Source organism: Acanthaster planci, linkage group LG15, assembly GCF_054643075.1.
Source record: "Acanthaster planci isolate LZ-2023a linkage group LG15, COTS_SCS, whole genome shotgun sequence".
Lineage (NCBI taxonomy): Eukaryota > Metazoa > Echinodermata > Asteroidea > Valvatida > Acanthasteridae > Acanthaster > Acanthaster planci.
Window position 1 is genome coordinate 2,121,028 of NC_141791.1, and position 27,124 is coordinate 2,148,151.

Genomic DNA, 27,124 nt, shown 5'->3' on the forward strand with positions numbered 1-27,124 from the left:
CAGCGTACAGTGTTACGTTTTTCTCACAAAATGTGACTTATTGAACCAAAAAGCCTCCAAAATCAGGGAGGTGAAAAAAATGAAGCCAGCATGGAAAACCCCAGATACAAGTTTTTTCCCTGTCTGAGTGAAGTTGTTGATAATGTATGGGCCAAGGGAATCGCCAGATGATGGATATTATGAATTATCAATTCCCCTCACATTGTTGGACACTGCACAAATTGGCACCAAAGTACAGCTTGTCAAACGGTTTCACTGTGGGTCTGTCAGAATTGCTTGTCGTCACTTTAATTTTATTATCGCTAGTTGGCCGAAATCGTGCAGAGCTTTATGACACCAACAAATTGGCAGTGTAAACATAGCTTGTAATGATGAGTGTTGCAAATAAAACAGTCAGGGTAGCTTAGTCAAGCGATGACTGCATTCAAGGCTTCTTTCTCTCAAGTGCAAGTGTGTTAGTAAACATCCGTCGGGACAATCACACGATTCCCATCAAACGATGCAAGACCTCCGGTCTGAATTCAAGTCACGAGCTGTCCCCAAATGAACTGCAGCGAAAAGAAATCCCACATCATTGTTCACCGCGCATTACTTGTGACTGGGATGGTGATTGGTCTCGTGATGGTCCCAACTTCAATGCTCAAATGCAGAAAGAATTAATAGATTTCAGGTCTGCCGGGGGCTGGTGTCTGGTTGAGGTTGATGGTGGCAGGTAAGTGGTTGGGGATACATCTTATAATCGATGATGATGAATACAATCAAAACGAGGCCAAATCACTCAAATCTACTGAAAGTCTTGTTGACGTACAGCTATAGCCCTTGACCTGATTTCACGGAGTTGTCTCGCCAAAACAGCATATATACAATCTGAGCACAAATAAGCTGGGAGTCACAGGCAATGTAGCAATATATGACACTTTAGCTGGTAACTTGATTTTTTTTCTTTTCTGCAGTGAAAATAATTTGTTTCTTTTGCCAAGCAAAACTTCTCTGTTCATTTGAAACAGTCTTGATGTCTCCCACAAAGAGTCGCAAATGCACCTGGGCGTTCCCGACCTTCTGACCTATGTCACAGGGTCAACTCATTTACATATCTGCACACTTGGAAAAAAGGCTCTCAAACAGACACGCTTAAGGGCTAAGGTAATGAGATGATAAATCAGGCAAACATTAGCGATGTAATTGGCAACAAATATGATTTCTAGAATCAATTATATCACTGTCTTGTCCTTGTAGCTACGTCTGGTGTCTTCCTATCACCCAACTTAACCATTTAGCCCCACTGTGTCTAAAAAAGATCTCTTTATGATTTCCTCGATAGTTTAAAAATTTCTCACCTGAAGAAGTCCGTCTAATTCATCATTGGAGAAGAGGGGTGGGTACTCGCCACAAACGAGCAGACTGTTGATGGCGTCTAGATACACCTCTTCCTTCAAATCCCGGGCCTGTGGTCCGAGCAAAAAAACATACAGGAGATGCAATAACACAGGCCATCAATGGAGAGGCTAAACTTTGGCAGACTATCAATGGAGAGGCTAAACTTTGGCAGACTATCAATGGAGAGGCTAAACTTTGGCAGACTATCAATGGAGAGGCTAAACTTTGAATTAAGAGAATTAAGAGACATTACTGCTCTGATACCACATAGGGCCGTGCCAAATATCCGAATATCCAAATATTCGACTGATTATCCAATATTAGAATTTTTTCCCAATTTGAATATTCGAATGCAAAATTCATGAAATGGAAGGGAGAATATTCTTTGTTTTAAATGAGAAAATTTGTACTTTGGAGACTTGTTTCAAGCAGATACAAATGAAAAATGACAGAAATCTTACAATTCAAAAAGTAAATCATCCATTAAAAATTAAAAAAAAAATTAAATAAAATTTTCAATCGGGCAAGACGTAGTCTTCATCTCTTAAATCTTGCAAAATCATGGCTGGAGATACTCTTAGAAGCTATTATAGTGATTGTAAAGTACAACTGTGTGCATTATTGCAACTGATTTGTAAATGGTGTGTTCATTAACAATCTGTCCGTCAGTACAACTGAATATTCCGTCAAATGAAGATCGAATATTCGAATAGTGAACTATTCAAATTGACTCAGCCCTAATATCAGGCTCACAGAGAGGAGGCCTGAGCCTGTTAAACTTTTTGACCAATAGGGGATGTGACATGCCTAGAAGGAAAGCCCATTTTCAAAATTAATAATGCAAGAAGGAAGGTGATTCCATCGCAGTAATGATCAAGTTAAATCTGTACCTACAGCTTAGCCACAATTCAAGTGCTTGTTACCAATACCCACATGCAGTGCAGTTATGCTCGCTAGACCCTCGTCAAATTTTTGTATAAAAATCTTATCGGTACTGACATTTTGTCATGAGCTGCAACTCTCCCAGCATACATGGTCAATGACAACTCATACAATTATATTGAACAGTTCCCTCAATATTAGTGAGCAATGGATAACCAGAGTCGTGGTCATGCCCTAGGGCTGGTTCCAGAGGGCTGACTACAGGGTCCAAACTATCCATCGTTTAGATGATGTTGCTTGAACTGGAGAGAACTATAATTGTTGCTCAAACTTGCCAGGTGGTATCCCCCAAAATAGTCTGGATTGGGTTGGGTTGGGTTGGACTGGGTTGGGTTGGTTTAGGTTGGGTTGGATTGGCTTAGGTTGGGTTGGATTGGGTTGGGTAAGGTTGTATCGGGTCGAGTTGGATTGGGTTGGGTTGGGTTGGACTGGGTTGGGTTGGTTTAGGTTGGATTGGGTTGGGTTGGTTTAGGTTGGATTGGGTTGGGTTGGGTTGGATTGGGTTGGGCTGGGATGGGTTGGATTAGATTGGGCTGGGTTGAGTTGGATTAGACTGGGCTGGGTTGAGTTGGGGTGGGTTGGGCTGGGCATATGAGGAATGTTACCCACTTACAGTGAACATGAGGGTCAGCATCTTTCCCTCAGTTCCAGCCAGCCTGACGGCCGAGCGCAGACCGTCAAAGAAGTTGTTGCTCCTGGATGTGTCAATGGGATGGATGGGCATGTCGGCAACGTGCAAGGCGAGGTTGACCAGCGTGGTCAAGTGACTACCAATGGCGCCCACCATCAACAGGTTACCACTGTAAAAAAAAATACAACTCACTGTTTACTACTGGGTCGTTTCATGAGTGATGATTCTCTTCACTCAAACTAGCCTCATGTTGGGTAAAACAATCTATTCTTGGACTGCAGTGTTACATAGAGCACAAGTATCTCTCAAATTGCTGGCTACGCTTGTGCGACTATATGAGGCAGGCCTACTTTCATCTTTGCAATCAGTCTTGTGTGGTAATTTAATGAAAGCCTGGAAACAGCATCCACAGTGTGGCTGTGCTGGATGTAGACCAAAGATCCCTCAGAGTGACCCATAATTAGTGTGTCGAGACCCTGCATACAGTTTCTGGCATAAACAAAGCATTATTGTTTACTCACCAAGGATGACTGTGGTTATCTTGGGTTTTGTGAATGAGGCAAAGTTACCACCAGAAATTAATTGAGGTCTACATGTCTTGTGTGCTTTTGGTGACAAATTGCAGGGTCATGTGACCCTATTTACATCTGGTCAGAATAGGGTGGTTCTGTGAAATTTTATGGCATCCAGCACTCCAAACTAGGGAAAAAGTGAGCCTATTACGAGACTGAGGTGTCAAAGAAATATAACCAAGTCTGAATTCTGTCTCTCATTTGAAAGAAAAAAAAATGGTCGCCTCACCCATGGTGGAAGCTGAGCACGCGGTGGATCCTGATCACATGATGGATGATGTCGTCCGACAGCATGATGTTGATGGTGACGTTGCCAAACTCCTCGTTGTAGCGGGTCAGGTGAGAGTGGACACACTGGTGGACCTTGTCCAGCTGCTCCACGGGCTGCAGGACGACCTAAGGAATTCAAGAGAGGGTCCAACTCAGTTGAGGGCGGCCAATGCGGCCCTGGTTTCGAATCCCACCAGAGTCAGTCTGTGAACGTGTTTCTTCTCCCGGGCACTTGGTGATGCCCTGTGTCAAGGGAGAACAGCTTCGCCAGGGTGTGAGTCCCAACTGAAGTTCAGCCTAATGAATTTGTTTCTCACAGAGGCTCAGGGCAAAAACTGACCCTTCCATCAAGTACGACCAGTGAGAAACGGGTCTGAATCTCACCACAGCGAGCGGATAAGTCCTCGTCATATGCTCTCAAACCTTCAAAGAATGCATTGTTACCCTAACTGCTACGAAAAACAGATGGACTGACTTACCCTGACAGATTTCTGAGAGAGAGAAGTGACGGGCCGGACGTAAGTCCTCGGCTCGATGGGGAATGTCACAAAATCCTCATACAGAATATCACCATCAGGGATTTCTGGAAAGTGCTAATGGAAACACATAAAAGGGATATCATGGCATTCAATCTGGGTCCTTCCAAACTGAGGAATAACTGCAATATGTCTTATATTTCTTATGCACTGTCAGCGGTATGGTGACTAGGCATGCATATGGGTCATTCCATGACGTTGGGGCACAATTTGTGACAGTGTCCTTGTTACATGGGAAACTTTAACCGCCTGTCATGACCTTTAGAGTAGGTCATTTACTCTCTAAAAATAACACACACCTCTGTATTCAGCTTAGCAAGATGTATAACAACGTCAATGTGGAATCCACATGCAGGGAAATAGCTGTTTATTTTTATGGAACTCACATAACAATGGACACTGTCACAACTTGTGCCCCAACCTCAAGGAATGACCCGTCTATGAATGGAAAAATGTAAGGGTTCTAGCTTGAGTAGAAGTGTTACCGTTTTGACGATGTCCGCCAGTGTCTGCTCAAACCAGTTGATGTCTGCCGTGCGACAGAGCCGGTCCTGCATGATGCGTCGTACCTCATGCTGCCAGAGTGACGTCACCATGCTGATCTCGCCTCGGGCCTCCTCGGACAGGCGCACAAGGCACTGGGGAGAAAAATGTTTAGAGCATTTGAAGAAGATGTCACAAAATGACTTGCATGGACGAGTTTGCTCCATGGCGACATGGTGAATGCTGCCAACTATAAGATTTTGGTAAGAAATATACCAACTCACGTGAGTCAACATTTGTGATTTTGAACAGTTGGCCAACATATCCAGTCTTTTTTCTCCAAAAGTTGGTTTCCAGACAAAACCAATACCAATAAGTAGTTTGGAGTGAGCCATTGTGTAGCTCTCAAGTGCTGGCTTTAAAGGACTGGTTAGCTCATACCTGGAAGGCCTTGGTGAGATCCCGCAGGGTGAACATGTAGTGGTGCCGGCCAGGCATCAGGGAGGGCCGGAGGACGGCCTGGACCTTCGTCAGCAGCTGGCAGGAGGCGGTCACTATGGCCTCATGCAGCTCCTGGGCTAGGCTCTGGCCGTTGTTCTTGTGCATGTTACCGTCCAGAATGGCGTCCACGATGCCGGTCAGCGTCGAGTCGTGGGGCTCAGGTAGGCTGACCACGGCAAAGTGCCGCTGTGGTCAAAAAACTCAATTTGTTAATCAAAGAAATTTTCTTCTTTGTAAAATTTCAGTGCCAAACTCAAGTTTGCAGTACACATCTCATAAGATCGTAAGGTATGGGACCAGGATTGTAATAGTGTGCAGGATTGAACATTTTAAGGAATTTTTTAAAACAATGACCTTTTTTGCAAGAATCTAACAAACACAATATAAACATGAGTAATTGTCAAACTATTTAATGCAGAAAAAAAATTCAGCAAGCCCCATTTCTGTTTTTTGAATGCAGCATTTACATTGTTCAGCATTTTCAACAAGACTGATCTGAAACAATGAAAAACTCTTAAATCGCTTGTATAAGACAATGCAAGGCATTCCGAACAGGTGTCAATGTGGCAAGATGTGCTTAAGAAAACAAACACCACAAAAGTAAGTGAACAGAGAATTGACATTTGTTAAAATATGAGCAGTTGGGAGGTTTTAGTACACGTTGAGTATGGAGTGTTACTGGAATGATAAACCGTCGCACCGTTCCAGAAATCGTGATCTCCTTTAAACACTAATGACAGACGGACAAAAATTTTGTTTGATGAAAAGAGACGAAAAGTTACCAATAGCCTCTGAGGCATCTTCTTGTTCCCGACGCTAGGGTAGACGTTGCGTGTGTGACCCGACAGTACCACAAGGTCCTGGATGGTACGCCACTCAAATGGCTTCTGCAGCGTGACCAGGACGCGGTCGTCCAGGAGCTGGCGTAGGAGCTCGTTGCAACGCTGCACGCCGTGCTCGTCGGCAGGGGGGAGGTTGAGGTCGTCGATGAAGAGCTGGAGCCGTTTGTTGTCGCGCGCTCCATAGACAAACCCTGATTGGTCAAATTTTATTCATTTATGAAATAACATCCAACAGCGCATTTGGCACCAATTACGGGATGAAGTAATGATTAAAAAGACCATGTAGAAATGTTCAGTTTTAGAGGTGGGAAACCCCAGATAAATCTTCCAGGGAAAACCTACAGAATCAGGCATGGACTCCAAACCCGATCCACATCCTGACCCAGGTCGGATTCGAATTCGGGTCACAAAAGGTGGAAGGCGAGGAAAGAACCACAACACAAACAGGATTGAAAACGGTTCAGAAAGTTAGAAAGCACAGTTACTAAGCTTATTCGGAATGGTAAACAATTTGGGATCAATTGAATTCAGTGACTGAAAAAAAAAAATTCTGAAAATCTTGCTATGAAGTTTAGCAAGTGCTCCATTCTGACTTCACTTTGGTCTCAGTTTGGCTTTGGCTCGGTTCAGTTCTGCGGTTCGTTTTTGTTCGATTGAGATATGCTCCTTCTTTACCTCTGCGATGGTGGATGTTGGTCACAATAAACTGCTGCAGTTGGGAGGCAGTAGACGCGCCAGAGAAGACCAGACGCTTGGTGACTTGATAAGATGGATCTGAAACGGCAAAAATGTCTGGAGATTAAACACTAAACAGAGAGATTTTTTTTTTCACTTCTTTTTTTTCCAACTGCTTGTGCACCATGGTAAAATTCTAGAAGGGGTATACAGAGTACCCAAGTGTGATGCCATTTTGAAGAAGGAAGTGTAGTGCAAACAGCTTGTTGGCTTACTCACTGGTTCTCGCTCTGGTGCTTTTTACAGACATAATTGTGGGTGTCAAACATTCAGATATCATACATCTTGATAGTACTTATGTTATAATCTTTCCTCACACTTATAAAGACCGTTTATTCTGAAGTATGCAGGTGGACTAGACCTTTACCAAACTCTAAATCGGACAGAAATTCAGTCCTTCTACTTAATCTCACCCAGCGTGTTGATGAAGTCGTTGATCATGGCCGTCTTCCCTGAGCCTGGAGGTCCAACCAGGAGGACGTGCATATTGGACAGATTAGCAAACTCCAGAATCACTCGACAGCGAATCTGAAACACAACATTTGAAAAAAAAAAGGGATTTTTTAATCGAATTTCGAATATTTGAATTCTGCCCTCTACCAACACACAGTCAAGGGATAGATTTTGATGTGAAAAATCTCACAAATTTTAATCTTAATTCCTATTTAGGTTGGTTTGGACATACCGTGTCAACTGTTTCCACAAAGATTTCTCCCAGCAGGTCGTGGGTGTCGGACGTATAGGTGACCTCGGGGACGCGAGACAGCCATGGGTCCCATTCGCCGGACTCATCCACGTAGTAGTCAAAGACGGAGATGTCGTGATCGTAGTCGGGCAACCTGAGAAAGAAATCAGGAGAATGATGAAAGTGGTTCAAGTTAACGCAACAAGTCAGTTCACCACAGCAGAACTTGTCCTTTATTTGGGCTTGGCATTACGTTTTCCGTACTCTCGTCAACCTAAGGGTTTTACAGAGGATTTGACCACCAGGCTTTTGCATCAAAGAGGCCACTTTATAACTTCGATTTTTTTCAACTTGCTCACATGAGACGCTGCCATAACCATACATCACGACAACTACTCACGCCGACGTCAGTGTCCGCAGCAAGTCGCTAAAGTTCTTGCGGTCACTGCCTTCCAGGAGCCCGCCGAAGGACCAGATGAGGCAGAAGAGGAAGAGGCGCTCGATGTGCAGCTCGCCGCCAATCTCCACGTGCTCGTTGAGCATGGCCGTCAGCAGGCCCAGACACATCTTGAAGAGACCCACTTCGCAGACTGGAACCAAGGGTCTGGGTATCGCGAGACAATCAAGAATTCCGATGTGAACAATTCGTACATATGCTCGTTTAAATGAGTTCAGCTTTGTGAAATCCTACCAAAATATGTGATCTTGGGGCACAATTTCACATTCATGAATGCCATTGCTCCATGTATGAACTAGCCTTTTGAGTTGTGCAAATGTAAACACTTACAAATACATGTGTGCTTAATTTGGGATTCGCCAGAAAAGAGTTTCAGAGTGGTATTAAAGAAGCATGAATTTTCACACTGAACTTGATCAAGTTGAACGGATGTCTTTTGCAACAACAATCAATTGAAACTTCAATCATCAGTCATCAAATCTGCACAAGTAGAGACAAAACTTATGACTGACGGCTGGAAAAATAAGAAGGTATTTTCTGTCGTTTCTCTTGAGAAAATTGACCAAAGTGGAAGGAGAGAACGTACCTGGTTTCGTACAGGACAAAATTCACGACAGCATCCATGGTCTTGTTGAAGGCTTTCTGTAAACACTGCACAAATACAGGAAATAAAGTATCTCTTCAATCCTAGGTCTGGCTAGATAGGCCTGGCTAGATAGGCCTAGCTAGATAGGCCTGGCTAGATAGGACAGCTGCTTGATAAAACAGTCCAAAGTATCAGATATTCTAATAAAATTATACATTCTTTAGCAGTAAGCTGTGTTGGTGTTTGGAAACGAGGGACAAAGGAACATCTGAGTTGGAAGAAACCTACGTGAACTTCTTGCTGGTTGCGATTCTCCATCCAGGCCTGAGCGATGGGACGCCAGCCCAGAACGTCCTTATCCAAATAGACGATGCCCTGGTAAATCAGGAGAAAAAAAGCATAGAACGATAGATTCTGGCCAATTCAAGAAGGCTTGTGTTAGAAACCTTCAAAAAACAAAAAGTGCCTCATAGTTAGGATTTGGATATTGCCTCCTTTTCCACTCCAAGAATTCGACATGTAAATTAACAAGGTCTTACAGCTCTGGTGACGGTCGCCGGCGAGGCAATGGTCAGGTCGCCGGTCTCAAACACCAGCTTAACGTTGTCGCTCAGGAAGAGCCGGTCACCATTGTGCAGATGCAGGACCTTGTCGTTGTCCAAGACGCTGTTGAAGTTGTCCGCCCAGCTGGGGGTCAGGGGACCGTCTAGGCACAGCCAAGTTGTGCTGACATTCTGAACAGGAAAAACAAAGAAACTTCTAGAGTTATTCTCTTTTTTAAGAGTTGGAATGATGTAATATTGAAACTCATTAAAACTGTCTCCTGCTCACAATCACAGCAAGTTTCTGCCGGTACCCAGGATGTATTTTGCCCACGGCTTACCAGGGAAAAATTGACCAGTGGTCGAGAAATGGTCGCCCCTCGAACATGCCCTTGGCTGCTTGTGTTGAAAATATTTCCAGGCAAAGTAGCTCTTTAAAAATTGGTCCGCTAACGTGGACAGGTTCTCACCCGGTTGGCCTTGCGCCAGATGTTGGTGAAGACGCCGTCCACCCAGTCCCGGTTCTGGTTGAGGTGGCCGAACATGAGGGCCAGGTCGTCCACCACAAGCGGGTTGAGGCGCTGCAGCTTGTGGCTGATGGCCGTGATGCTGCTGGACACCACGCTGCTGCGGGACTGGCGGGAGTGGGCAGGGGCAATGGCCGACAGTGCCTCCACCAAGGTCTGGATGGCGCTGGACTTGCCAGTGCCCGGGCCACCCGCGACGATGATGGCTACAATTCAAGACACAAAAACAACTGTCAAGATGCATTGTGGTTCTTCGCTCATCAAAATGTGGGGTAGTGGTGTTTTGTGCCCCCTCACAAATTCCTGGTGCCCCCCCCACTGAAAAAACAGATGAATGGATATTCAACAAGGCTAAGAAAAACTTGCCCCAAAAAAACCACACCACTGAAAGCTGGTGCCCCCTCCCACAAGATGCTGGTGTCCCCTTTATGCACCCCCACTACTAAAATCCTACCTATGCCACTAACCTGGGGATGTCGTTTTTATTTCATCCCCTTGATGAATTTCATATTAAAAAGACTCATATGAATAGGTATATATAAGAAAGGGCTACGTGAGGATAAATATGACGATAAAGATCTTATTTTTAGGTTCCTTCTTTCTCAAACCTAAGTCCACGGTGAAAGTTTGTGATGGATTTCCAACATCTTAACCACATAACTATCCCCTTTGGAGGGTCTGGTCTAGCTTTTGCAAATTTGAAACTGTTACCAAGAAACCCTCAAGCTAAAACTGTACCTGCCAGCAAGACAAAAATGATACCTATCTATAAACATGTAACTGAGTTCACTTTCCTCTTTGGTTTCATCCGACATGGAAAGCTCACATAACAAAATCTGAAGCGAGGCTCTCCTAATTAAAAACGGCCACACTCAATCCAATCATCCCTGAACATCTTTGACAAAAAGACAAGAACACATGCTCCTCTCCTATCTGAGTATAATTCCCCAGATCCCCCAGAATGTCTCACCGTGGTTGACTTGGGAGACGGAGTACAGCTGCATGACCTTGTTGACCCAGTTGGTGTGGGGCATGATGCCGTTTTCTTGAGCCTTGTCCACCACCATGTGCTCCACGTTCAGGTGGTTGCGGCGCGCCCGGCTAGACTGGGGCGTCGGCGGGCTGCCCATGGCTGTGAAGACATCCTTGACTACGTTGTTGAAGATGTACAGAGCCTGGTGTTGGACAAAACAAAGCACGCAACTGTTAGTTGCTTACCACACGAGAAGCCCACCCGATGCTGAAAGGAACAGAAAATATGAAGGATGGGGACATTGGGAGCTATTTTCTGTCAAAATACTTCATCACTCATGTACCTGCTTCGCTTACTCTATCTGACAAGTACACTTTCAACCAATGAGATGGATTCTGAAAGAATTAAGGGCCTCCTACATGTAGTTTTCACAACTAGTCAGCCATACCACAACACTTCATGTGTAGACTCTATGCTGTAACTCGACAACCAGAATGAGAAGCCATTACTGCGGTGGCACAACGCTCGTGGACAGGTGGTACGCTTGCGTTCCACGCCTCTTTGACCCATAGGGTGTCGTGATTTGCCAAATGTACGCGCGTCAAGCTGAAGACTGTGCGTTTGAGTGCGGGGCCACCGCAGTTATGGCATTGAATCGGATTAGACTATACACAACATAGGTCTGCTTATGGTGTGGAGTTATGAAGTTAGATGACTTTGTGGCAGGAGCAACGGACGGTTCATTCAAGTTTAGGGAAGCCATCAGACGGCTATTACACTCTAAGAATTGCTATGAGCTGTATCAACTTTTGCTTTCTCGTTTCCCACTTGGCCACATTTCAATTCCACTTTAAACTGTAGCACCTGAGCATTTGTGTGAGGACGTTAATAATCAAGCTGATGTTATGTTAGAGTTCATATGGAAGAGATAGGCCGCCTACATTTGCTGGCTGTTCCCTGACCCTAAATCTGAGAGAGACTGGTGCAGCATCTGGGCAAGTTGGTAGTTTTCAGTGGGACATTTAATTCGAGTGAACTCACATCCGGTTTGAGCCTGGGCCCGATGACATTATGCAGAGCCTGAGCGACCACTGCGTGCTCGGCCTTGGCAGCGGGGGTCATTGGATTGGGCACCCCTGGCTTGCGCTGTTGCTTCTCCACGGTCTTCAACATGGCCGCCGAGGCTGTGCAAAGACAAATCAAACTTTATAAGTACAAACCAATGGTTGGAAAGTAAAAGTCAGTCTCGCCATCCTCCAGTTTACCTCAGAGGAAAGTTTCTGGAGTACCATCACACGTTAGCCTTACTGCTCAGAAAAACATTACTATCAGAACGTTGACGTTTACCCTGTCTGACATTTGGCCAAATTTCTTGGAGCTCCTCTGAAGATAATACTGCTAAGCAAATTTTACATGAGCTAAGCAAATCATCTCAAAGCTAGTCGTAAGCGGTACAAATGTCACTCAATATTAGCTGGTAACCTGCTTTTAGCTAAGCAAATCTTCTCTGTCCTTGTCAGTATTTCAGGAAGGATCACGTCTTTGTCCTCAAGCAAGACACATTGCTCTGATTTTGTTCCAAATCGTTAGCAAACTTCCTCAGTGCCAAGTCAGTTACGGATGAGTTTCAAGTAAGAGCTACACATTCACAGAGGATTATGAAATACAACTCATCGCTCATCAACTTTTAAACCAACAAATCTCACGCATTGCACTCCCTGGCTGGACAATGGACCCCTGGGAGCTCGCTCGGGACAGCTCCATCCGCTCCTCCTTGGTCAACTTGCGGCCGAGATGGGCGTGCTGGACAGCCGTGGACAACCCACTGATGCCGAAGAGCTGGTGGTACTCTTTGGACCTAGGAGGAGGTGAGATATTAAGGAAAGTAAGCAAGAGGAAGGAGAGATGACGACAGAAGACAGAGATTTGAAAAGAAATGCAGGCTGTTGGACATTTGATCCTTGCTTTAACGAAACTTTCAAGTTTGCTCAATCAGTGGGTCTTGAAAGACAAATTTTTCTGCAACACATCACTCTTTAACAGACGATTCCAGGCTTCCCTCGTAATGCCAGTCACTGGTTGAAAAATGCCCTGGAATAGGAAGAGCCACTGTCATCTTTGTTGACCAATGAAATTCTCAATCATTCCCAACCAATTACAAGTTCTCCACTATACCAGTTCTTCTAATGCCAGGAGGGTTTTACTTGTTTATCTACAATAATCAGCAAATATTTACAGGGTTGATTTGGAGCACCAGTTGCATGTGCTAGTATCTCTTAAAAGTGAAATGTCTTGATTAGTAAAGATACTTGGCTGATTCTGTGAAGGTGTCGGCACTCAGTATCTAGAATGGCTGTGGATTAATGTCTGAAAACTGCAATCCCGTGTAGTATTACTACGATGTGCAATAAGTTTGTCAAATTGAAGCTACAAAAGGTTAAAATTGAATGCACTCCATCTAAAATCATGTTAATGCTACAGATCAATTAAAACTATGGATATCTTCTGATTCTTTGAAAGTTATCTACAAGTAAAGGCAGGTAAACAATGAAACCATAAGAAGTTTTGTCTGCGAAAACGAAAGGTGGGGTGGGAATTTTTTGTCTCAGGGTTCTGTAACCATGATGGTGAATCACCTGTACTACACTGCCAACAACACAAGCGCCAATTAGAGCATAGGGCTGCAGTCACATGTCTGACCTTTGGCCAATCCACTACAGGAACATGAAGGTCACCCCAGAATTCTAAGTCTCACAGCAAATTAAACAACTATACTCCACTTGACATCAAATTAGACACAACCCCTGTTAAAGGTTTTATTTCTATTTACAATTTTTTTAAAAATTAGAACTCAAATAAAAAGGGGACCTGATACTCCAGTATTGAATAATTCACTGCTGCAAGTGCAGTTGTCTAATCAAGCCATTAATGAAGTAGCAAAGTGATTGGTTGAGAATTGAGAGCCGGGGCCTGGACAGCCAATAGAAAAGGCTGTTAGAATTGTTGGCAGAGAACTTTTACACTAAACATCGCAAGTCGGCGAGTCAAAACAACTTTACCAATGCAACAGGAGGGTCAAAACGTTTGTGGGGAAAAAGTACAAACTACGAAGTCGATTCTACTGAATACATTTGATGAAGCACAGCTTTGGGATTACAACTATTATGTTTCAATGACAGCTCTTTTGTTTCCATGACATTAATCTGAAAGTTACTAAGTGGGAGACAGACACAAAAACTTGCCATGCCTGAAGCCATTTTCAGCACTGAGCCAGCATGAGAAAAAACCACCACTGAAGCAAAACACTTTAGCCTAACTTCCTATGCGTGTTTGTGAGTATCCTTGCTGAATTCTCCAAAATAAACTACAATGCATGAGACTATAAATGATAGGCACTTTGTTCTTGAACAAAACTGAGAATACCAAGAGTTGTGTGACGTCATCTGAGAACAGGCTTCTAGAACTAACGGCTACGTCTACTGTTAGCATGCGTGCATAGATTTGCAAGTGGCAAAGACGTAGAAGTACTCCAGTGACTCTAAAGTCATCAATCTATCACAATCTAACAAACCAGGTGTTAGACTTTGATGGATGTGGGAATGGGTTAGGGTTGAAATATTAGTGTGCGACAGGAAGAGGAGATTTAGTGGCCACATCACTTCATGTCTCGTGCAAGATGCCGAGTCCAAATAAGCTGGCTGCGGCTGGAAATAACGCATGCGTCTATGGGAAGCCGCTAGCCAACGGCTTCCATTGGTGCACGTGTCACTTTAAGTCACAGCCACAACTTTCGGACACGGCTTTGGATGGCCAAAACCCTACCCTTCCACATCGCGCCATTGTCCCACGGCATGCAATAGGACGCTGATCATGTTTTTGATGTTAAACACCGGGTGCTCGTCGGGAGTCCTGGGGGTTGTTATTTGAGGGAGGAGTTTAGGGAATGGAAGAAGGAGGGGGGTAGGAAAAACAAAGGAAGGGGAGGAGCATGCAGGTAGAATTAGAGGGGGGTGAGTAAACAAATAAACAAATTTCATGCAATAGACAACATTTGGGCATTATTTTTGGTTTGATGAATATTTCCAAATAGGTCACTTGGGAGACATTTTGTGGTAAATTTTTCAACATTAGGGAGACATCGGTCATTAGGGAGACATTTCAATGTCTCCCTAATGATCCAACTACCAAAAGGAGGAAAATTTTTACCGTCCACATTTTGAGAGATGATAGATTAGGGTCTGAAAGGAAAACATGCAAAGTTTGGTTAAGATCGGATTGGGAATATTGAATTATGGGACGGTAAAGTTTGAAAAATTTTGTGCATGTTCCTATGGGAATGTCTCCCAAGTGCCCCATTTTCGGTAATAAGAATATTAGCAATAATTATTTTTAATTGTTTTGCAGGTTTGAAAACTGAACGTTCAAATGCTGTTACGCTTGCACGGCCCTTACCAAATAAAATAAATAAATAAACGTTATTTTGGTGGCAAATGAAAGCCGGTATTCCACATTTGATTCTCTGGCAGAGCAATGGTAAGACATTCTGGATGTCTCCAATTCATGTCATCCCACTCTGAAGTCTACTACGTTCCACTGACACTGGATATCAGAGTCGATTCCTTTTCTGGAAACTTACAGCTGCTCCTTGCACTGCTGGGCCACCATCTTGAGCCTGTCGGCGAGCATCCGGGGCGACCGGAAGCCGTAGGCCGCACAGCGCGCCTTGAGAATGAGGGAGAAGTCGGGCATGACCAGGGCCACGGTGCGGAAGAGGAGCTTGATGTCGACAGGGATGCCCTCCGGCGGGGCCGTCTCGTTGTTGACGGTGATGAAGAGGGAGATGCCACTCTTCAGGGTCACCTGGCGGAAGAGGCCATCGAGGCAAGAAATCAATCATTTATGGCTCTTGGACCGTGAGCTTAACCATGAAATGCTTAACAATTTGGTCTTTCTTCATCGGTGCAGGAAATGTGGTGATGATCAGCAACTTTTTGCTGACTACCGATTGATTTTCCCTGGTGACCTAAGCATATAAAATATCCTGAGGACCGGGCAAAATTGACCAATTGTTGACTGACGGGTGCTGACTGAACTTGCGTAAAGCTCATCAATGATGAGAGTTACTTGTAGTGACCTCTGAACCTCACCTCTTCTCCATCTCCCAAGATGCAATGTTTGCTCCGGGATCGCACCGCAGCCATGATGGCATGGACGTGATCCAGCACCATGGCGATGGCGCCGGTCTGCAGCAGCTGGAACTCGTCAAAGCAACCCCAGCAACCATCCTGAGGATGCAGCATAAGACGAGATGAAAATGAAAGACCAATCGAGGGGTTAAAGACAGAAAATAATCTAAACTCCCCAATGCTCAGTTGTAAACCTCGGAATGCTCTTCCGTTCAGAGTAATTAGCCTTTATAAAGCATGGAGGACACAAGAGGGCGCTGTTTGAAGTGCGTAAATTTGAAGCAAACACAAAAGATTGGACCCAAATCAAATAGCGCCCTCCTACTGTGTCCGCCACACTTCAGATAGACTGATGACCGTGTATTGTCTCAGCTGAACATAAGAAGTCCATCTGAAATCCTGTCCGTTAGTAAGCTATACCACAACCATTTAACGCAGCATGGCAAAGATACTGCAGCGTGAACAAGTGGGGTCTTGTTCTCCTAATCAGCGACACCAAAAAGGGGGACACAACTCAAGGGATTTACAACGACAAAACTTCTTTTTTCATCCACTGAAAATCTGGCTTACAGCTTTCCGCACTGCGGTCAGAACAATAAGTACTACGTTACAACTGCTCATCCAAAAAGAATGTTTAACAATGTTAAACAATTCCCGCCCGGGGAACTTTGCCAATCCCTTCCTGCACCCGCCCAAACCCAAAGCATCCCGAAATAGAAACCAATTTTCGGTGCGCACAAAAAGTTAAACTATTACAAATGAAGCAGGTCAGGGTGCTCCACCAGAGGCCCTACGCTGGCGACCCTCCGGATCTGCCGGCAGCTAGAGCTATTCTAGTTGCAACAAAAGCTATATTAACGGTCCGTTACAGAAACCACAAGAACTACGAGGAGTCCAACGTTAGCTTCAAAGCCAATGGGTGCTTGTAATCAATAGAAAGCTTGGGTGTGTGAGACACTGACTAACCAGCTAGTCAGACAGACGGGTGGTAGACTTTCTAGAGTTTCTCAAGCTAGCCCCTAAGCAAAGACTGGATGCAGATGGACAGGTGGGTGGTGCGGGACGTGAGAAGAAAAACAGATGCAACTAGAAATGCAGCAGCGAGCTCTGCAAGTCGTCTTACCATCGCCAGGCCTTGAAGTATCTTCCCAAGCCCTGCGGGGTCACTCTGCCCGGAGCATCCAAACACAGCCAGGTACTGGCCCAGCATGAAGGCAAAGCCTTTGGCCGTCTCTGTCTTGCCCACTCCTGTACCGCCAGTGACCGCGCAGTTCTTGAACTGCCTCATGGCCTAAAATAAAAATCGCATTTTCAAATGTCTGTCTCTGTCAAGTGCTCTTCACTTCAATTTATTGCAAGATGACAAAGCGCCCTAGGCAGTATATGCACCGAGTTCATTACAAGAGCTGCTTATTCACAAGAAATCGTGTTTAGCTAATATATCTGCTAACCATAAATTAGCAGGGTGCCAGTCACAAGCAGTATACTCATCATTCCATTTTGGCTGGTAACCTGCTTCTGCCAAGAAGTCATTATTTTCTGCGTTTAACAAATTTCTGAGCTCAGTAACCATGAGTATTGGGTCCCCGAGGGAATTCAGAATTTTGGACTCACCTGAGCCATGGTGAGAAAACACCTCTCAGTGATAGGGGTGAGCACCAGTGAGGCTTGACCACCATAGAACTCTGAGCCGTAGGTGAAGCGCTCATCCAGCATGTAGATCTGGGGGTCCACACGGCCCGCTGAAAGATGCGTTAACATGTAAAACTCAGAAACAAGTACTCAAAAATTGGGAGCTCACTTAAATAGAGGGAAAATGTTCAGAAAGTTCTGCTCAACCCTAACACCGACCTGTATTGAACATATGAAATGTAGCAAGGAATGGCAAGTGCTCTTCCTCGCAAGCAAATGCTCAAAAATAGTCCTTGCTACAGTTTCTAATTCAAATACACGTGAAAGTTTGAATATGCCAGCGGGTTCAAGGACTAGCCCACGGCCTTGATTTAAGACTACAACAGTCTGACCAAGAGCTTGTACGGTGTGTGTGTGCAAAGGGGTAGCAACAGATGAGGACAGAGAGTCAACCTACCAGTGAGATGGTGGTAGAACCTGACGCAACGCCTCCACTCAAAGTCGCCAATCTCCCTCAGCTTCCGGTTACTCATGTGCTCCAGCGTGTCCCGCAGGTACAGGGATTGCTGCAAGCCAAAATGGTCCAACATTGTACAGGTTTTGCCGAAACCAAAGCATGAGGCAAGCCTCGTGAGGTAACTCTGAGAAGAGGTGAATCTAAGAAAGTGGTTCCTCTGGAGATGTTCCCGGAGATAAATTGAGTAGAATTTTAAAGCAATCAGTCCTTCGACCTCAGCAATCAAAATGGAGCCATGCCCTCATCTAATGTCTACCCGGTTTGGTTAAAACAAGAGGTAGTCCTCATAAGGTTAACCCTATTCTAGGTTACTCTGGAGAAATTACACAGAATAATAGCACATCCTTTAATAATGATCAGACTCTTCAAAACCTCAACCTCCATTAAGATGCCATGTGCTCATTCAAAATGTTCCGGGTTTTGCTATGCCACGAGACTGCCCTCAGGAGGTTAATCTCTCATGAGATCACTCTTTGAGAATTGAAACCAACCAGCACACGGCGTACTCACAGCGATAAGACTCTCCAGTCTCAGCCTCTGCAGCGGCGTCATGCCCTCGTCCAGTGTCTTCCACGTCCCCCTGGTCAGCGCCGCCGACAGCCGGCCCATGGTGGTGCCGAACTTCTTGGCCGTGTTGGCGATGGCCTTGCGGTCATTCCTGATCTCCATGATGCCCAGCTCGCACTCCTTGGTCCAGTACATGAGGAGGCCCAGCCCGGCCACTTGCATGGGAAACTGAGACAAGCACAAAAGTAGAACAACTTATATCCGAGACATCTGAGGTAAGGTTAGGGTAATGGTTTTTGCGTGGTCTTTCACCTCTGTGGTCCTGGGTTCGATTCCAAGCCCGGTCCACATGTGCATTGTGTTTTCAGTCCCTACATGATTCCGTGGGTGTAACCCAGAATATTCTTCTGCGTTTTTTCCTCCCACCACTACTGTCTCCTCTCAACAGGTTTCTTCAGGCTTGCGAGGTACAGTGCCTAGGGCACTTTCGAGGAATCCTTGGTTTCCTTGAAATGCTTAAATAGCTCTGCAGGATAAACTAGACCTGGCAAAATGCCACCCTTGGGCCTTTTTGACAACTGAGATGAGCGGGTCAGTTTCTCACCTTGCCTGCTAGCTCCTCAATGGGTAAGCCCGCCTCCACGTCCTCGATCATCTTACAGACATTGGAGTAGATGGTCTTAGCGATGGATTCCTTCAAGGCATGAAGCCAGATCTCTACACTGTCTTTTAGTGATACCTGGCAAATAAAAGGGGAACACAGCCAACACGTCGATATTAATTTCAGCTGACACGCTCTCCTCGTTTTCGACTTCAAGGGATTAATGAAGACAAGAGAGCAAGTTTCTTTGTGACAGGTCCTTTTTTTTGACGGGGAGAATTAGAGCCAACAGTAAAATGTATTAGTCGTCACGGAAACGGCCAGATAGGATACCCAGCTTGTTTCATCTTCCTCACCTCCTCATCCAACTGCAGCACCTCCGTCTCCTTGGAGACCACGGCCACGGCCTGCAGCAGCAGGTGCTCCGACTGGATCCCACCCCCGGCCCCGCCCACTAGGCTCTCCCCAAGGGTCATCCGGGAGTGGTGCTGGTAGGAGGAGGAGGGGGCGTAGGCTTGGGAGGAGGACTCGGTCCGCAGTGGGGAGTGGTGTCGCTCCCGGGCGCTGTGGTAGGACTTCTCCGGGGAGGAGTTGGCGCTATGAGACAAGGAGAAAGGCAGCTGCTCCAGTCGGATGTCGTAGACGCTGTTGAAAATGCACCTGTGAGGTCGAGAGAAGGGAATTCACGGTCAAGACATATTGCTATGTAATTCTTTTTCAGACAGTGGCAAAGTCCAAATTACTGGCTACAGCTCACAGACACGTGTCTGTGAGAAAAGCGTGAAGCCGCTCTTTGATGGCTTCTGTATGCATGCTGTATCATTTCTAGCCATAGTCAGGTCAATTAAGCCCAGTCCAAGACACCGAACAATGGCAAAAAAATAAACGATGTGCTTGTGGAAGTTACTGGCTAATGCCTGCAGCCGTTTTCCACCGATGCAAGTTTCATTACCCGCCAAAGCCAGGTCATTTTGACACGGCTTGCGAGATATGTCTACAGCCTCTCAAGACAAATTACAGAAGAAACTTTCACTAAAAACTAAAGAATGGCATTTGACTTTTTAAAGCAAGTACGAGTTACGTCATTGTGAACGCAAAAATAAACAACCACATATGTATAGATATACATATACATTGATAAATACACCAGCTAGATTACAGAAGGTAGATTCTTGTAATGCTGATGGTTTTAGAGTCTCCAAGCTTGTCTTACCTGAGATGTGGTCGGACTGACTCGAGGTCAAACGGCCGGCTCAAGATGGCCAGCAGGACAGGGTCGGACAGGAAGTAGAACCTGGGGAAGGCCTGCCTCTTCTTGTCCAAGTAGCCCATCAGCGACTTGAAGCAGATCTCCAGCTCCTCGTAGATGTGTCGCAGGACCACACCCTTGGGTACTTCCCCACCGTAGGTGCACTGCCGAGACAGGAATTTACAACATTTTCTTCTCAGTACAGGGCCGTACTTTACGAAATTGCTTTAAAAAAAAAACCCAGCGGTGAACCAGTCACGGGCAATGTGCAGTGCGCGATGGGAAAATGAACGGTGTATTTATATTTTTCGCTAGTGAACTGCATGCAATTGAAAGATTACATCTGGCTCTGTGTAAAATCCTGACAGTGGCAAAGAGCGTTACGAATCTCATTCATTTGTACTCCGCACACCACATTCGAGGACTAGCTAACATTCTATTAACTGACAAAAACCTGACATCATTCACCTGCAAGACATTCCTGGTGTCGTAGGCTCTCTTCATGATCTTGGTCCAGCTCTTGTCAATCCGGTTGAACCTCTTGGCCTCCTGGGGCAAATCCTTGGCGGTGCGGCCCACGCTGAAGACTGCCTCCAGGTACTGCCAGAGATCCTGCACCTCTAACCACTGCTCAAGGACTTCGGCAACGCCTGCCCAAAAAAACATCAAACGTCAACAGCTACGGATTCACTAGAAAAGAGGGACTTGAACCGTTGGCTTTGTCCGTTAACGAGGGAGGACACTTCGTTCTCGGGCAACAATGTTGGAGAAGGTATGGCCCAGTGGCTAGGGTTTGTAACTGCTGATCATAGGGTTGGGGGTCCGAATCCTACAGGGGGTACCATACTATGACCTTGGGAAAGTTATTTTACCCCTACTTGCCCCTCTCCACCCCAATGTATAAATGGGTACCTGTGACGTCAGACACCAGACATGCGTGCTGGTACCAGCTACTGACTGGTCTGGTGTGATGGAGAATACTATATAACCATGACAACCATGACTGTCCTTCAGAATTGTGCAGCTGCCTATGGCATGGAATCCTGCAGGCTTCTCTACTTCATTTCCAGTACACTGTCCCTTGTGCAAACCCTAACTTCCTATGCCATATGCATTATAAAATGACTACTCGTTATCAAGAGGAAGCAACATTCAATCTGGCTTGGTATATCCACATGGCCAACAGAAGGTGCTGATTTCCCGATGTTTATCCATTTCAACATAAAGACCATCACCATAGGTTTCACAAACAAGCAGAACAAAATATATCGAAGACGAGACACAAAGACAGGTGCTGAGTCAAGAGAAAAGTGACTAGTGCACGACTATAAACATCTCTCACAAAGAAGGACTTGCCCCTGAAAAGACGACGCTAAACAAGACAAAAATTAAGGTGCTTGGGTACTGACTGGTGACATGCGTTGTGCATGGTACATCAACAGATATGCCAAGATTCATGAATGAGAACTTTTTACCAGAAAGAGTGTTTCACTTCGGCTTACGGATGAGAAAAGAACAGATGATGGATTGTTAGTAAGGTAATGAAATTACAAAGTATTACAACATCTGTGGGAAAAATTTGAGTATGTGAAAGCATGAAATAACTTTAAGAGATTAAGAAAAAGAGTTGGTATCATACTTAAAAACTGATTTATACTTCTGTGTTACGAAAACTCTTGTTTCAATGTCGAGGGTAAAAACATGAATTCACATAACAATCCCTTCCTTAGGAATTACACAAATAATGGTAAATAGGAAACAAAACACATGATCAACCTTTCGACCAACTGCAATGTCACCCTCATCCCCACCAATCACATGACCACCTAAAACTGACCAATTGTGTCTTCAGCCTTATGAAAACTGCACACTAACCAATCGCATTTTCCGCCTCGTCACCAATCACGTAACTGCCATCAATGGCCAGCCACACCATCAACTTCCTGACCAATGACTGATCCCGCAGTCAATTTCCCAACCAATCCTGACAGCCCTCACAATCACATTACCTCCCTCCTGACCAATCACAGCCCTCACCTTTGAGCTTCTCTGCCCATCCCGCTGCCTCCTCCCTCAGTGGCCCGATGTACCTGGACGTTAGCATGTTGGCCAGGAGAGCCTGGGCGTTCTCCAGTTGCTCAAGGAGGTGCTCCGAGTTGTCCTTCTCGAGGTAGATGGGGCCACGTTTCTTATACTCCTCAAATGACAGGACCTGAAAGTGTTAAACACAAACTTCTCAAGTACAGAAAAAAACTTGCATCAAATCTGCACAAAACAACAAAAATGACTCCATTTCTGAATATCTATACCCCTCAAACAGCAGATTCGTGATCTAACAAGGGAACTTGGCAACAAGCCATGTCATCCTAAGGAAGAGAAGTAGCACTGTGCAGCACGCTGATGTTCAGGTCTTGTTGCATTCTGCTTACGTCCTTGCGGTTCATATATCCCTGTTAACCGACCTTCATTCTCGCAGTGACCTTGCGGTCGCTCTTGCCCAAGTTCAATCAGCAGCCAGTGGTCGATTTTGCCTGGTAACCTATGCATAAAATACATCCTGGATACTGGGTAAAAATCGCCCAGTGGTTGAGAACTGGTTGGTGGTCTAACTTGTCCCGTGTCGACAGCTTGACTCCTACCTGCTCTGTCCATTCTTCTTCCGTGATGCGCAGCTTGACCTCCAGCTCCTGCTCCTTGCTGGCACAGCGACAGATGTCCTCAATCTCAGCCTGGTGCCTGAAACGACGACAGAGTCAAGACAGTGAGAGAAACCCGAGCCACGCAAAATGAGTTCCAAATTAGAAATCGCCTCAATGCGATGGTATGGACTTACTCGATGAGTCCGATGTCTAGGATGTGAAGCAGCTTGAAGACGTTGGCTTCCAACTGGAAGGAGCTGCCTGTCACAGACATCACTTGAAGCCAGTGACGATTGCGTATCTCCTGCAAGAAACAACAGTCACACAAACATTTCATTTTGCCATCCGTTGAGATCTTGACCGGGACGGAGTTCTGTCTGTAAATGGCCAAGGATGTTAAGAATTCCCTAACAATTGTTCCACAGTATTTTGAAGTGTCTAGTCGTGGTCCTTTTTTTTAATAAACGGAGTGTCATCTCCTTCAGGATGAATTTCCAGTCCTGTCACGCCACACGTTACCTTGGAGGCCAGCTTGTGGAGTATCGGGAAGACGTCCAGGTAGAACTTGATGGAGCTCTTCATCTCGTTGTAGGCGTCCCAGTCCTTGAGCTTGTCCGGAAGATTCTGGCACTCCTCCCAGTAATTCTCCACCTGTCATGGATCACAGTCAAGCACTTAACGGCAAAAAAAATCTGACATTTAAGACAGCAGACGTATACACAAGAGGACATTCTGCCTGGCTGTATAGCCTCACAGAGACATCTGGGCAGATCCGACAATGACTACACGCTGGATGATCAGGGGTAATAATATTATCCCACTGAGCACTTCAATCCTTTCAATGACTGTCCTTTATGAATCAGCTTTTAATGGTAATTTTTATAGCCAAATTGTAAGGAATACGTCTTGCATTCATATATACCTCTCGGTTTGCTTTCTCCAGATCCACGTCAGCCCACAGCTTGTCCCTGAACTGAGAGTCAAAGGCAATAAACTTCTGGAAGAGACCATACAGCAGGCCAAGTAGGTCTAGTTCCTGTAAGAAAAGAAGACAAATTAAACTAAAATGATGCACGGGTCTCAGTCTCAGATTTAATTGAAAACTAATATAGCTGAGCCAATATCAGTTAAGAAAAAAAAAGGAACTGCTAAGCAAACTTTCTAGCAAAGCAAAACACTCTGAATAACTTTTGAGGATTAGAAGAATGAGTGAAAAGTTTGATGCCAAGAGTTTTGAGGCAACTTTTGCAAAACCATTTTTAAAGTTGATCTGAAAAGAGGCAGCTTTAAACCCGGAATACTCAACCAAAAAATGCATGGTGCCGTACACCACCAACATATGTGATTTTCACAACTGTGTATGACGTGGGATTTCTAAAGATAGTACCTCTCCGGTCTTGTCCAGTTCGGGGAAAGGCTTGCAGATGATGCCAAACAGTCTGGAGACCGAGTCCAGGGTCCTGCGCTTGGAGTCGTACAGCTTGAAGATCTCCTGGAACTCGTGAAGTCTGGACACGGCCTCTGCTGGCTGGACACCAGGCACCGCCGGCCCTTGGGAGTCAAAACTGTTACGGAATTGAATGACCTCCACAACAAAGAGCTGGAAGGAGAAAAAGAAGAAAGATAATGAGATTACAGAATTCTGTAACCGGAATATTGGAAGCTAGGGTGTGGATTTTCTTTATAATTCTTTGCAAAACTCTAATCTGAAACTAAATATGGAAAGGAAATGTGGAACGCTAGATTTTCCAGTTTGATTTCTTGATCTCTGAATAACCTGTAGTCTTCCTCTCCATTGCTGATTTCTTCCAAGACAAGGAAAAAAATTCACACTATGACTCCAGGAAGTAAAACCTAAAACAAGTAGGTAGAACCTGCTAAAAGTGCTCCTCGTTACTACGGGTAGGATGAGAGAATGGAACCGTTCCGTAGGAGACACTGCTTCAATCAACTTGTATTATCTTACACTTCTGTTGATGTAAGCCTGACCTTCAAACTGGTCAACTCAGGCAATTGGATGCAATCAGACACAACTACAGCATACCTTGACTTGCTTATCCAGCTCCTGCTCAAACGCCCCCCTGCGTTCCCGCAGCAGTTTGACTCGGCACTGCTCGGCAAGGTCAATGACCTCTTGCCACTTGTCTCTCAGCTGTTCAACCTCCTCCACCTCCGAGCGAGGAAGTCGAAGTTTGTAACTCCTGAAAAAACAATAACAAACAAACAGACAGCGGTGAAGACTGACAGACTGCACAGTTCATGATATAAATGCGAAAAAGAACTTCCTGCCGGCAATGCTGCACCCTGACCTCTGACCCTTGACTTCATCACTCACCTGAGGTCGGCATACATGGTCTCTATGGGTAGGTAGATCTTGTCCACTTTGTTCTCCATGTCTCGGACCTCCTCCAACCAGTTCAGGGTCCCATTCAGCTGGTCCAGGGTTACCACCTCGGCGGTCAGTCTGGCCCGCATGCCATTGCGGTACATAACAGCCTGGTCAAGCCGCCTCTGCAGGGGTCAGTGGAGGATCATTATTATTGAAAGTCAGGAATAAATTGACAGACGATGGAATACGGCACATTTATATCTTTAAAACAAAATGAACAACCAGACCCATTTCTGTAGTTGAGTACTGTGTACATTCTTCATGCGTACACCAATCACAATTACGTAACTATAATTATTTACAATTTATGTTTTGTCTCCACTTTTTGAAGAATCAAAGCAAAGAACAAATTCTTAAACAACAGGTCAATATTATTACTTGAGTCATACAACTTATCTGGATTGTAAAACTTCAAACTAACAATACAAATACACGTAGGGGGACTCGCTGTAAGAAACTGTGATTTCAGTTTAAGTGACAACCTATTTATGGGAATTGCAACAAAAACATTCCTTTGTAACTACTGGCCTAGTGTTTGCAGTAGTACTTGTGGTAAACTGTGAAAAGTACTAATGTAGTACTCAACTGTCAACCTGACCACATCATCAGTCCACAAACAACCCCGGTCAGCAAATATTGTACCTGAGCAATGAACGCTATCATGCCAAACTGTTACTACTCTGTGAAGCCAAGACAGCCATTAATATTTCTTACATGCCACTTCCCAATTCTGACCACAAGAGGGCGCCACACACGCGGAGTCTATACCCACCTTGGCCTCCTCATGCAGCACCTGGGCGTACTGCGTCTTCCACTGCACGGCAAATCCGTACAGGGCATCAGTGATGGGCGCGGTCCCCAGGCAGACCGAGCCCACGGGCAGCACGGCCGGGACCGCCCGGATCTTCTCCTCGATGTGCAAGAGCCGCTCCACTTCTCTCTTGACGGCGAAGGTACCTGGATCACTATCGATAAACTCATAGTAGGCCGCGTACATATCATCCTTCCAGAGGAAATCGTAGAACTTGAAGTGGAAGAGATGCTTGTCGACGACGCGTTGAAGGTCTAAGGTGAAGTAAGTGATGATTGTGAGGTGATGATGACGATGATCAGAAAATTTTGCAATTGATTAGTTGCAGAGAGCTGCTCAGTTATTGAGTGCTCACCAACAGTTTTGTTCATCATTAACTTTTTCTACTCTATTCTCATCAGTGGTAACAAAATTGCCCGACTGAATTTTGTGACTCAGGTCTCATTTTGTTAGAGCAGGCCGAAAACTACTCATTGTGATGGGTAAGTTTTACAAGCAACATGGAAAGCAAACTCAGATGAAAGTTTATCACCTTCAACGACCCCGTCTAGTTTCCTCATGGTGCTCTCGATGGCCGGCTCCTGAACCACTTCGGTCAGGAAGGGTTCCCCGATGTCCCCTCCCGCCCACCAGCAGATCTTGTCGGCCGTGTTCAGGACCACCTCAGCGATGCGGGCCAAGGCAGTCTTGACCGCATCCAGGGTCGGGGAGATGATGATGTTGGGGATGGAGAACTTCACAGCGACCTCAAACCTGAGACGGTTGAGGACAAGCTGATGGTTACTTTCAAGTCATCAATACAGACGTCTTGACTTTCAATTTCAACAGATTCTAATGAAACAAAAATCCATCAGAATTCCAGCTCATTTCTATTCTAAATGTGCTGCTCTACCGTTTTACTAGCTTTCTTAAAGTCACAAATTCTTCAGACTTT

General features: G+C 45.2%; 1 protein-coding gene across 11 annotated transcripts in view; it reads right to left on the bottom strand.

Annotated features, from left to right (window-relative positions):
- Nucleotides 1-27,124, bottom strand: part of LOC110974393 (dynein axonemal heavy chain 5-like) — a 76,794-nt gene that overhangs the window by 39,049 nt on the left and 10,621 nt on the right. For 10 of the 11 annotated variants that reach the window (XM_087146969.1, XM_087146963.1, XM_087146967.1 and 7 more), the window contains 39 exons: nucleotides 26,723-26,943; nucleotides 26,152-26,444; nucleotides 25,326-25,501; nucleotides 25,035-25,191; nucleotides 24,378-24,590; nucleotides 23,913-24,026; nucleotides 23,510-23,641; nucleotides 23,185-23,294; nucleotides 22,991-23,087; nucleotides 22,389-22,563; nucleotides 20,820-21,001; nucleotides 20,316-20,515; nucleotides 19,459-19,762; nucleotides 19,106-19,240; nucleotides 18,505-18,729; nucleotides 17,935-18,043; nucleotides 17,460-17,587; nucleotides 16,969-17,136; nucleotides 15,807-15,944; nucleotides 15,296-15,519; nucleotides 14,482-14,568; nucleotides 12,366-12,517; nucleotides 11,701-11,843; nucleotides 10,657-10,861; nucleotides 9,630-9,892; nucleotides 9,157-9,351; nucleotides 8,906-8,992; nucleotides 8,618-8,682; nucleotides 7,975-8,178; nucleotides 7,575-7,728; nucleotides 7,303-7,417; nucleotides 6,830-6,928; nucleotides 6,095-6,345; nucleotides 5,253-5,498; nucleotides 4,814-4,966; nucleotides 4,272-4,385; nucleotides 3,752-3,918; nucleotides 2,933-3,119; nucleotides 1,338-1,445 (listed from right to left, as the gene is read on the bottom strand). In XM_087146969.1, the coding sequence (XP_087003095.1) occupies nucleotides 1,338-1,445; nucleotides 2,933-3,119; nucleotides 3,752-3,918; nucleotides 4,272-4,385; nucleotides 4,814-4,966; nucleotides 5,253-5,498; nucleotides 6,095-6,345; nucleotides 6,830-6,928; nucleotides 7,303-7,417; nucleotides 7,575-7,728; nucleotides 7,975-8,178; nucleotides 8,618-8,682; nucleotides 8,906-8,992; nucleotides 9,157-9,351; nucleotides 9,630-9,892; nucleotides 10,657-10,861; nucleotides 11,701-11,843; nucleotides 12,366-12,517; nucleotides 14,482-14,568; nucleotides 15,296-15,519; nucleotides 15,807-15,944; nucleotides 16,969-17,136; nucleotides 17,460-17,587; nucleotides 17,935-18,043; nucleotides 18,505-18,729; nucleotides 19,106-19,240; nucleotides 19,459-19,762; nucleotides 20,316-20,515; nucleotides 20,820-21,001; nucleotides 22,389-22,563; nucleotides 22,991-23,087; nucleotides 23,185-23,294; nucleotides 23,510-23,641; nucleotides 23,913-24,026; nucleotides 24,378-24,590; nucleotides 25,035-25,191; nucleotides 25,326-25,501; nucleotides 26,152-26,444; nucleotides 26,723-26,943 (6,496 nt within the window). The remainder of the gene's footprint in view (nucleotides 1-1,337; nucleotides 1,446-2,932; nucleotides 3,120-3,751; nucleotides 3,919-4,271; nucleotides 4,386-4,813; nucleotides 4,967-5,252; nucleotides 5,499-6,094; nucleotides 6,346-6,829; nucleotides 6,929-7,302; nucleotides 7,418-7,574; nucleotides 7,729-7,974; nucleotides 8,179-8,617; nucleotides 8,683-8,905; nucleotides 8,993-9,156; nucleotides 9,352-9,629; nucleotides 9,893-10,656; nucleotides 10,862-11,700; nucleotides 11,844-12,365; nucleotides 12,518-14,481; nucleotides 14,569-15,295; nucleotides 15,520-15,806; nucleotides 15,945-16,968; nucleotides 17,137-17,459; nucleotides 17,588-17,934; nucleotides 18,044-18,504; nucleotides 18,730-19,105; nucleotides 19,241-19,458; nucleotides 19,763-20,315; nucleotides 20,516-20,819; nucleotides 21,002-22,388; nucleotides 22,564-22,990; nucleotides 23,088-23,184; nucleotides 23,295-23,509; nucleotides 23,642-23,912; nucleotides 24,027-24,377; nucleotides 24,591-25,034; nucleotides 25,192-25,325; nucleotides 25,502-26,151; nucleotides 26,445-26,722; nucleotides 26,944-27,124) is intronic. The other variant, XM_087146968.1, reaches the window with a different exon arrangement.